General features: G+C 37.8%; 1 protein-coding gene across 1 annotated transcript; it reads left to right on the forward strand.

Moving 5' to 3' along the window:
- Positions 1–3,759: 3,759 nt before the first annotated feature.
- On the forward strand, positions 3,760–8,090 carry EN2 (engrailed homeobox 2). The gene is made up of 2 exons (XM_072413460.1): positions 3,760–4,207; positions 7,586–8,090. Exons 1-2 carry the CDS (start codon positions 3,760–3,762, stop codon positions 7,900–7,902), a joined length of 765 nt encoding a protein of 254 aa, XP_072269561.1. The 3' UTR covers positions 7,903–8,090.
- The last annotated feature ends 3,174 nt before the right edge of the window (positions 8,091–11,264 follow it).

Raw genomic sequence — 11,264 nt, forward strand, 5'->3', positions numbered from 1 at the left:
ATGTGGCTAACTAGAAAAGAATCAATTATAATCATCCTAGCACCGTTTTACCTTTCATATCCCATATTTACATAAACTTGCATAGTGAACACAGACAAGGGTAAGAGGAACTTAGTAATTTCATGTAAACTTCCATAGAAATAATTGATTCACAAAGTCCTACTGAACTCCATATTTCTGCCCTCTATAGAATTATTCCATATAAATCAGAAGGGATAAGTATCAAGGTGGTGAGGAATGTTTATGGTTTTGGGATGAATATAGGGACCAATTGTCTTCTCCGTGTCCGATAATAAATAAATTGTGTGTCGGATAAAGCTGATATCTGATTGGTCACTATGGCCAGTTACTGCACCCTTGTTCCAAACAACAACATTTCAATTCTGTTTTTCATTTTTCTATGACCATTGGGACTTTTGGGAACATGGCTCTATAATCCACAAATGCAGTATTCATATTTAGAAATATCAGGTGTAGTTTTTATTCTAGGGGTTGTCATGCTACCCCAGACTGCTGTCATAAAGATGTGAACAGAGAATCATTGGCAATAGCAGAGTGTATAGAATTAACGATAAAATCATTTGTATAAGTAAACTTTTCACTGGATGTTGCAGCTTTTAGATTTTAGAGAGAGCACCATGACATTAGTGCATGCATCTATTCTAATTATAGAAAATATTTGTTATATAAAATGTATTTCTATGTGTTTCTTTATATATATTTCCACCTAAGACATAAGCTGTAACCTACTAGGAAACACTTCAATAATGATAATAACCAGATGAATCCTCAATACACAATCTGGTTTTCAATTTCCCAGAACTACTAATAGTTTGCATGGCTGGAAAGAAATAAAACCCCGCACAGGCTGTAACTATATAGAGGACCCCACTGGACATGATTTTGCAGCCACAGAAAGTATATTTAAGGAGTTCAGGGAGTTAAGTAGTTTGTGAAGTGTCCTATGCAGCTTGCACATGTTCTTTGCTTGTGTGTTGTGTTATATTTGACTGAACTCCCTGTAGGAAGCCAATGTAATGACAATGTAAAGGTGCAGGGTACAGATCCATGTCCTCTGCCTGACTATTATCTCATCCATGACATGTGCTGCACAGTCCAGTCCCTGTAATATGGGGGCCCTATATGCTCAGTAATTATTGGGGACCTTGCAGGGAGCTGAGTATTTGGCTGTGGCCGAGCTCATCCCACAACACAGCTTCTCTTCCAGTCACTGACCTTTTTCTGACTTTCACAAACCCGAGATCGTTCAAGCAAACATCCAAATACCAGATTATTGTTTTATTCATAATCACTAAATTATTTGACTGAGCTGATTGTAGAATGTAACCCTATGAGTGCCAGGTATGCTGCAAGGACAACGAACCACCCCCTCTCTTTTTTTCACCAACAAATATTGCATTTGATGTTCCAGTATTACTGAATGAAACCTAATACTAAGGGATAGGTGTATAAAAGGGAGAGGGATAGAGAGAGAGAGAGAGGGAGAGGGGGAGAGCGAGAGGGAGAGAGAGAGGAGAGAGGGAGGGAGAAATAGAGAGGAGGAAGAGAAGAAGAGAAGGAGAGAGAGAGAGAGAGAGAGAGGGAGAGGGGGGAGGGCGGGACAGAGCAAGGGAGAGGGAGAGAGAGAGAGAGAGGGGGGGAGAGAGAGAGAGAGAGAGAGAGAGAGGGAGAGGGGGAGAGCGAGAGGGAGAGAGAGAAGGAGAGAGGGGGAGGGGGAGAGAGGGAGAGGAGGGAGAGAGAGAGGGAAAGAGAGGGGGAGGGGGAGAGGGGGTGGGGATGGAGAGAGAGAGAGGGGGGAGAGAGAGGTAGAGGAAGAGAGGAGAGAGAGAGAGAGGAGAGGGGGGAGAGGGGGGGAAAAAGAGAGGGGGTGGGGATGGAGAGAGAGAGAGGGGATGGAGAGAGAGGAAGAGAGAGAGAGAGAGAGAGAGAGGCAAAGGGGGCAATCAAAGGAGACAGAGAAATAAAAGAGGTAAGAAAGATAAAGAAGGGAATGGAGAGAGATATGAAGTGAACATAGAGAAGGGACAAAGATCAAAAAGAGAGGAGCAGAGAAGTGGGCACAAAGGGTGTGAGAACAGGAAGGAAGGAGGAGGATGTATACAGGGGGGAGGTGGGACAGAAAGTGGGGAACGAAGGGAGAAAAAAGAGGGGGAGAGAGGAAAAGAGACTGGGGTAAATATTAGGGAAATGAGAAGTGATAGAAAGGGAGAGGAGTGGGTATAATAGGAGAGGAAGGAAGGAAACAGAGAAAGGACAGCAGAGAAAAAAAAAAAGGTGATGGTTTACCAAATTACCTTCTCCAAAACATATATGGGTGATTTATGCATAATGCCCTCTACAGAGTTAAATAGGAAAATAGATTGTTATCATAGAAAATCATTCTTATAATAGGAGAAAGAGGAGAGAGATGGAAGAAGAAAATGAGAACTAGAGGAAGAGAAAGAATGAGAAGAGAGGGAAGAGATCATAAAAAGAACCTGGGAATGAGAAGACACAAAACTGATAGGAGACAGAGAAGAAAGGGGAAAACAGATGAGATAGATAGATATAGATGGATGGATAGATATATAGAAGGATAGATAGATAGATAGATAGATAGATAGATAGATAGATAGAGAGAAGGATAGTGAATAGATTGCATATATAATAAAGGGAAATTACTTGTATAGAAAGATAGTAATTAGAAATGGTGCAGAGGGTGTGTATGTAAATCAGAAAAAGAATAAAAAAATAATTAGTAAAGAAGGATATAAAAGAGATAGATAGATAGATAGATAGATAGATAGAGATAGATAGATAGATAGATAGATAGATAGATAGATAGATAGATAGATAGATAGAGATAGATAGATAGATAGATAGATAGATAGATAGATAGATAGATAGATAGAAGAAAAGATAGATAGATCATATTAATATGACTGTAACATGTAATGCAATGAGTATACTGTTCTATATTTATAGAATTAGAATTATTATAGTACAATTCTTTTACCAAAGGGATGTAATAAAATGTTGAGCAGGCTGTACAGTTCCTGAGGAAATAATGCAGAGACTTTACAATCAAACAGAGATGTTAGGCAGTGGTGATGAGCAGTGATTGATGTGTTATTTCCTACATGCATACACTTACACACACTTGCTCATTTGCCTGGTAGACGCTGCAGCTTTAAAGATAAGAAGAGGAATCAGGGATGGGGGAGGAGAGAAAGCTCTAAAAAAAAAATCAGAAGGTGGGGGGGTGCGTGGGGGCGTGTCCTTCTGCTTGTCAATTTACTACTCAGGATTGGGGTCACGTGAAGCGGAGTCGCTCGCCCATTGGCTGGAGGCACGTGTCTAGGATACCGGGCTCCTACGTCACTTGTGAGGCTCTATTAAAAATAAGAACAAAAATCCAGAGTGAAAGTATTTCAGGTCCAGTGAGTGCTTCCTAAATTATCCACAGTAACGAGCCTGTCACTGCAGCACCGGGGGATTATTTACCTTGATTTGCCTTGTGTCCCATTCATCTCCTGGTATTCTTCCATATGTGTAGCCTTGATGCCTGCATGCTGCACAGCACACCTGCTGAAGGATTTACCTGCTCTTACCTGGATATGAGCCCTGCCTGGGGAAAGGGATGCTTGGGCTCGCTGCAGTGCTGAACCAGTGAGGAGCGGGGGGTGGGGGGTTCTGAATGACTTGTTAGGCACCACAAACAAGGGTTCAAGGCACAAACAGCTCGGGAGGACTTACAGCATGGATGAGAATGACCAGAACCACAGGGAAGTGGACCAGAACCAGGAGTCAGGGGATGAATCCAACAGGGGCATCCTGCACCAGGCTCCAGGGAACCACCAGCCCCACCATAGGGTCACCAACTTCTTCATTGATAATATCCTACGGCCGGAGTTCGGGAGAAGGAAGGAAGCCCACCATGATGAGCTGTACAGGGACAATGTGGCCCGATCTGAGCCCAGCCAGCACCGGGGCAGTGCCAGCGAAGGAGAAGGGGCATCCAAAGCCATCACTGTCACCCCAGACAAGAAAAGCGAGGATTCAGCCCACAAATCCAGAGGTATGAGTGGAGATCATTCCTTGAGCTCGGACTCTGACAGTTCTCAAGCCAGTTCCACCAACAACCAACAGCCTTTGCTGTGGCCAGCTTGGGTCTATTGTACCAGGTACTCAGACAGACCTTCATCAGGTAAGATCAGCAATACAAACTTTGGGGTGCCGATCCCATGAGCTTACACCAAGCTCCTCTGACACCCATTCACATCTGGAACTTTAAAAAAGAAACTAAGATTTCTATACAACATCAGAGAAGGTCTGCTTTCTTTTACTTGGGTTAGCAGGTTACAGAATAAACCCCAGCTTTCCTTCTCTTCTTTCTTTCTATCCACATTATCAAACCAATTATACTTTACCAGATGTTATTGCTTTAAAATCTTCAGGTTACAGTAGACCAATGTACAAAAAAAATGCCAAGATTATATTTTAGGACTATGCTTTAATTAGCTAATTAGCGTCAGCTCTGACAATTAGACATAGGAAGGGTTTTGCATTTTAAATAAGCATCATTTGGTGCTTCATTTAATTTATTTGTCATAGAATATTATGTGTGGTGTTGTCAGCATTGCTCTGAAGCTTTCTATTGAACTGTGATAAGAATAAAATCATAGGATTCCTTGGAAATTATTTGATTATATAATTTTTCAAATTGCAAAATGAAATCGGTAAAGGCCAAAATTAATCCCCATCTGTTAATTCCATTTAAATGAATTTAATATGTAATCTACTATTTTAAATCTATTATTGCTACCCTAAATATTCGTTTCAATCCTAACAACGTAGCCTTATTTTTTTATTTTCTCAATCACTTATTTAATACAGTCAGGACCAATTAACTTTTCTGCTACGCGGCACAATTGATACATTATTAATATATTATTTATATTTTGCAGACATGGCATACTATCAATGAGATTGTAGTACAATAACATAAGACACTTTAAATAGCTGTTGAATAATAGATCATATAGCAAATACAAATAACTGATAATTAAATATGCATTTTGGACTGGTGAAGAAAACACGAGTTATGTTATTTAATTTAATTAGGAAAAGACTTTAGAATAAAGAATTCACCGGATTGGATCGCTGGAAGGAGAGTGGTACCCCTCTCTGATTTTTAGAATGGAATGATCTAATAGTAGAATTATTTATGATCTGGGATTTTCCGTATACATAATGTGCATTTGTGACTTCAAAGGCAGTCGCTTTTAATCTGAATGTGTAATAGTATATGACCAATAATACTGGTAATAATAATACAGAAAAATAGGGCGTATCTGTATGCAATATAGCACATTTTATAATGTGATTTAAAAATAAATAATGCAAAATTAAACGTATTTAATAAGGATTTATAAGGACAAAAGATTTCCAATTTATGGGATGTTTTGACACAGAAAGCCTTGCATTGCACCCTGCCTGGTAACGCCACAGCCAGTGGGTGCTGCAGAATATATATGAGCTTCAGCTGGAATTGCTGCTATACATTGTAAGAGGGTGGATGAGATTTTTCCAATGAAGAGGCAGGATTGGAGCCCACGTGTCCCACTTCTGATCTGTGGGTGAAGGAGGCTGAATTGATGGCAGGTTGTAGTAAAAACACGTGTATGCCTGTGCGTAAAAATACAGGATGGAGGCAGTGCTCAGTCCTGCAAAGACTACAAAGCGCAGGGGGAGAAGCCAATGTAGGAGCTGGCAAGGCTGCAGCAAAGCTGATCTTCACAGGGGCATATATATATATATATATATATATATATATAGCCAGGTGTGATGTTTTGTTCTTGCTATGATCAGCATCTGCATTTATATATTTATATATCACATCATTTCCACCATTAAACCTAGAGACAGGCACAGGGATCTGCTAGGCTTGATGAAGAAGGCAGATGGGCATCACAGAGGTAGTAGAAAGGGAGGGATTATGGGGACATGGCAGAAGAATAGAGGAAAGAAAAGCAGGATACTAGATGCAAAGCAAGAGGGCATTTATATGGGCATAGAACTGGGCATCTAAAGCTACAGATGGGCTATAGAGGAGAAAAGAGCTTCATATGAAAGTGAGGAGATAACTATGGCTGGGTAATGCCAGGCTGGAGAAGCAGCTATATGAGACAAGAGATTGAGAATGATGTGTCTGGCATTGATTTACCTCCCAAGCGATACATACATGGCAGCAACAACACAACAAGAGCTGTCCCTGCTCCTAAAACATAAACATTACATTGTACTGCAAGCCAGCAATCCTCTTCTTTTTCCACATTAGACCAAAATCATACACAATGCCATACAGATTAGGGGGGAAATAACCCCCCAAAGCATCCGCATACATTTTATAGCATGTTTCATTATTAAAGGGCTGCGGTGGGCAACGTGAAGCAAAATAATTAGCTGGGCTGAATGACTAATGTATGTCTGCTGTTAATATTTTAAGTGTAGAGAGAATAAAATGGGGGGAAAGGAAGGGCAGGAGGAGGCCCCGTACTACCCAGTGTCCCCTACTACCCCTGAAAAGACAGAAAATGCAAACTACAGAGGGAATAATCTTATCAGCCACTGATTTATATATATAAATATATATTTCCAAAAAGTGTGCAAATATGCAAATGTAGCTACTCAAAACAATTGCAGAAATGACTAATTCTGACTTTGTTATGTACTGCGTTACCAATTTACCCGTCCTTGTTATCGCCAAAATCCTATATATATATATATATATATATATATATATATATATATATATATATATATTATGCATTATTTTATATGATACCAAAATTATATATATATATAATTTAAATGTTTCAGCAAGGATGGTATAATTACTACTACAGTCTCTTGTTCAAGTTCAAAGTAATATTTATATATCTATCTGCTGATCTGATTATTTATGTCTTTACCTAGCTGCCTCTCTTAATTTATGTTCTGTTTATCTATCTCTAATTTTAATCTTTCTTTTCTCTTTCTCTCTCCCCGTATTCTCATGAATCTATTTATCTCTTTGTATCTATCCTATGTCTAACTTAAATTCAAACATATTTTTTCTATATCTTATCTCATTCTATTTTCTCTCTCGACCATATCTTCATCTAACTATCTGTATACCTCTCTCTATGTACAATTGTTATTCACTCGTATTTCTCTCTCTTTTTCCCTTTCTCTTCATCCATATACCTATGACTTTATCTATATGTCCCTATGCCTAACTTTATTTCACTTTATATTCTCTCTCTTATTCTTATATTATCTCTCTTATTCTTATATTCTCTCTCAAACACTCTCTTTGATTGTCTCCCTCTCTTTTCATGTATGTTTCACTCTTTCCAACTCTCGATTAAAGAGAACACTATAAAACTAATTTATGAAATATCCCCTTTGATACCATACTAGTCAATTTTTAATTCTGTAACTATTGTCAGTGCATAGTGATAGCCTGTGTGAACATGGAAAGGAGTAATGCTGGCATTTACTTTTTGGAATTCTTCTAATAGGATATTCTTTTTTTTTTTAGGTCCCAGATCCCGAAAACCAAAGAAAAAGATGGTCAGCAAAGAGGACAAAAGGCCCCGGACAGCATTCACTGCGGAGCAGCTCCAAAGGCTCAAAGCGGAGTTTCAGACAAACAGGTATTTGACCGAGCAGAGAAGACAAAGTTTGGCTCAGGAACTGAATCTTAACGAGTCTCAAATTAAAATCTGGTTTCAGAACAAACGAGCTAAAATTAAAAAAGCGACAGGGAACAAAAACACTCTGGCATTGCATCTGATGGCACAAGGACTCTATAACCACTCCACCACCTCCAAGGACGGCAAATCAGACAGCGAATAGAAGCAGATGGTGGAGCCAAGAAAAGTCTTACAATGCAATAATTTAAACAACAAAGAACTCGAATTAAAAAAAGGCGAAAAAAAAGATGACAAGGGCCAGTGTACAAAAAATTATACCAGCATCTTGCTTCTGTATGGGGACAAAAATTCGCAATATTATATGTAAATATTTTACAGGCAAAACTTAAAAAAAATCCAAAATATTCGCTCCTGAACTATTTTTGTTTCCTTGTTTGATGGGATTGAGATTCTATCTTTTCCGATTATTTTATGCTTAACGCTTTATTTTATACTAAGCGACGTTTTTTGGGTTTTGGACGTTCATGTGATTGAACAGCTCTGCTAAAAGTCCAAAGATTAAACTGCTGCATTTTTTCGCACTACTGTGAAATTTAATAAATAGCTAATATTTGTCCTAAGTTTTTATATTATAATTTTTTGTGTTATCTTAAAATAAAAAAGCAGGAACGATGTTTTATTGCATTGTATTAAACGTATACATTTTTTCCTTCCTCTTGAAAAATGTTTTATTAGTCGTGTAAAGAGTTGCAAAAATATGATTTATTTATACATGGAGGGGGTGATATAGTTTTGCACTTAGGTCCTGTTTATTTTTTTTTCTGGGGAGGAAAGTGTTGGGGTTATCATCAGTTAAGAGTTAAGAGCAAAAAGGAGGATGTCACTATTTAATTTTATATGTCAGTTTGGTTTATTATTGTCTTACTGCTGCAATTCTACTGCCGTTTGTATGACAAGCTGGCATCCAATTAGCTTGGCAGAGGATGCCACCCCCTTGCGGCAGTCAGTGTCTAAGCTCCTCCCACTGATTGCCCACTCACTTCCCAAAATACCCTTTCTTAGCTGGGTGCTCCTGCCATCCCTGTCTGTGACACTAGCTTATTGGTGACTAACGATAACAGTTATTTAAAAATTTGACCTCTCGAAACCCATTTCCTTTTTGCTGTTTTAATATTCTTACAGTCATCTTTAAATTATGCTATTTTTGTATGCTGCAAACCGAAATTTAACTAGTAAAGGCGATGTAATTTTATTGTGTACCCCGTAAAACTGCATTACATGTAAATCCAAACCCTTATGGAGTCAAAATATCTGCTTTATGGTCTGTGTTAAGTCAGTTCAGATATTAAGGGTTAAAATATTTCCAGGTATTGAATAACACATCTCAGATGGGTCTTCAACACAAAGGGTTAACATACTCGTAGAACACTCAGGTATAAGGGGTAGTTAGCTGAGTGTCCTACACAAAAGCTCCTACACAAAAGAAAAGAAAGTTCCTGTAGTACAATCTTGGATAAAGGATAAAAAACTGGGTGTCCTACACAAGGGGTTAAAATCTTTAAGCATGGTCTTGGACAGCGCATAGTCAGCTGGTTGTTCCACACAAATAGTTAAATACTTGTAGTACTACCTTGGATAAGGCAAAGTCAGCAAAGTATCCCACACAAAAGGGTTAAAGTACTCGTAAGAATATCTTGGATAAAGCTACTTGAGTGTCGTACGCAATGGGTTAAAGCTCTAGTAGACAATCTTGGATAAGGGCAGGTCAGCATGGTGTATTACATAAAGGGTTAAACATTTGTAGTACGGTCTTTGAGAATGCATAGTCAGCTAAATGTCTCCAATAAAGGGGTAAATACCTGTAGTATCTCCTGGGATAAGTCATAATCAGCTGGATGTCCCAAATTTAGGGTTAATATATGTATACTTGTATTAAAATCAGCTGGGTGTCCCCATACAAAGGGTTGAATGCTTGTTCTATCCCAGTATCTTCTGGGATAAGGCAAACTTAACTGGGTGTTCCACACAAACAGTTAAACGCTTGTTTTATGGTCGGGGATAAGTGTGGGTACCCCACACAAAGGGTTAAGGTTTATAGTAGGGTCAGATCAGTCCTTTTCATTTAGATGCCCAGCTTGGTAAATATCTGCAGTGCAGGCTTGAATAGTAAGTGGGTTTCACATATTTTGCAGGGAATATTACACTTGAGAAATGTATATAAAATCATTTGTAAAGCTATTGAAATCCTTTAACATAAGAGTTAACCCACTGCTAGCCATTGCTTTGTTGGTGTTTAGACAGTAAGCTTACATGGGAACGAAAGGGTTAAGTATTGGAAAAGCTGTGGTGGGCGGTTCCATAAGTATGGTGGGCGGTGCTATAAAGAACATATGGGCGGGACTACAGTGCCAACAACAAACTGATCTATTCCAGATGATCCAAATGTAACCGTTACACAAGAAATATTGTTGTTGTATTAATATTATGTAGCATCCAATCTCCTTATGATACAATTTAAAAAGGCAACCTTTTCCTCCTCCAAACCAGCCCCAAACCAGTGTAAATACAATGTTACCATATGCATGGTCTAAGTCACAGTTTATTTTTATTTTTACAATGTATGCCAGTGTAAATAAAAAAAAGTCGCACATTTTGAATGAATCTTTTCTGCTCTAGACTTTTTTTCTCAGTGCCATTAAAAGTTGAATGTTCTGTTCTAAGCTATTAGAAAAAAGCCTATATTAATGTGTTCAGTAACACGGATTCAGGATTGGTCACCTCTGAATGTTCTATATTTGCCTTAAAATATTCTCTTCGTATGGTTATGCTATACATAAAAATATTATAATGTATACTTCAAGAAAAAAAGAAAAGCTCATATGGATGTTGTTTCACCCTCTTCTGCTAGTTTTAGGGGGCAAATATATTGCTTTATCACTGGAAACTAGCATATTTTTGTTAGTTTTTAAGTTTCTGAAATATGGCCTGACGTTTTGTATTTTATGATTAGGATATCACTCCATATTGTGTCTGTTCAGTTCTCCAAAATGCATCAAATAAACCATTTTATTATGCCCAGAATGTGTTGTATTATGTGTTGTACTGGCTGATATAAAACATAACTACAATAATAAACATTGCTATAAAACAAACAAAACAATATTTTTACAGCACAGGAAACATTCTGAAAACAGCAAAGGGAAAGAGCAACAGCTGAAAAAAATATTTAAAAGTAGTTTATTATATTGAAATAATAATACCATATAATCGTTTTTTATTGTGTTGTTATTCCTATTATTATTATTATGTTGTTGTTAATAATAATAATACCAGCACTATAATACAGTTAAAAATAATACTTAATACCAACATTTCTCTCATACTTAACTTACCTCTTGCAGTTTTTCTTTTTAATTATACACAAAATGATTTACTATTTCACATTAAATTTAAAAAAAAAAAAAAAAAAGACTTTTAGGCACTAAAAAATATATAAAATATACACGAAATTCCTGTCTCATCCATCTCTTCCCATGTGTAAAATACAACCACTTATGTGTTTTA

This window comes from Pyxicephalus adspersus, chromosome 5, assembly GCF_032062135.1.
Source record: "Pyxicephalus adspersus chromosome 5, UCB_Pads_2.0, whole genome shotgun sequence".
Lineage (NCBI taxonomy): Eukaryota > Metazoa > Chordata > Amphibia > Anura > Pyxicephalidae > Pyxicephalus > Pyxicephalus adspersus.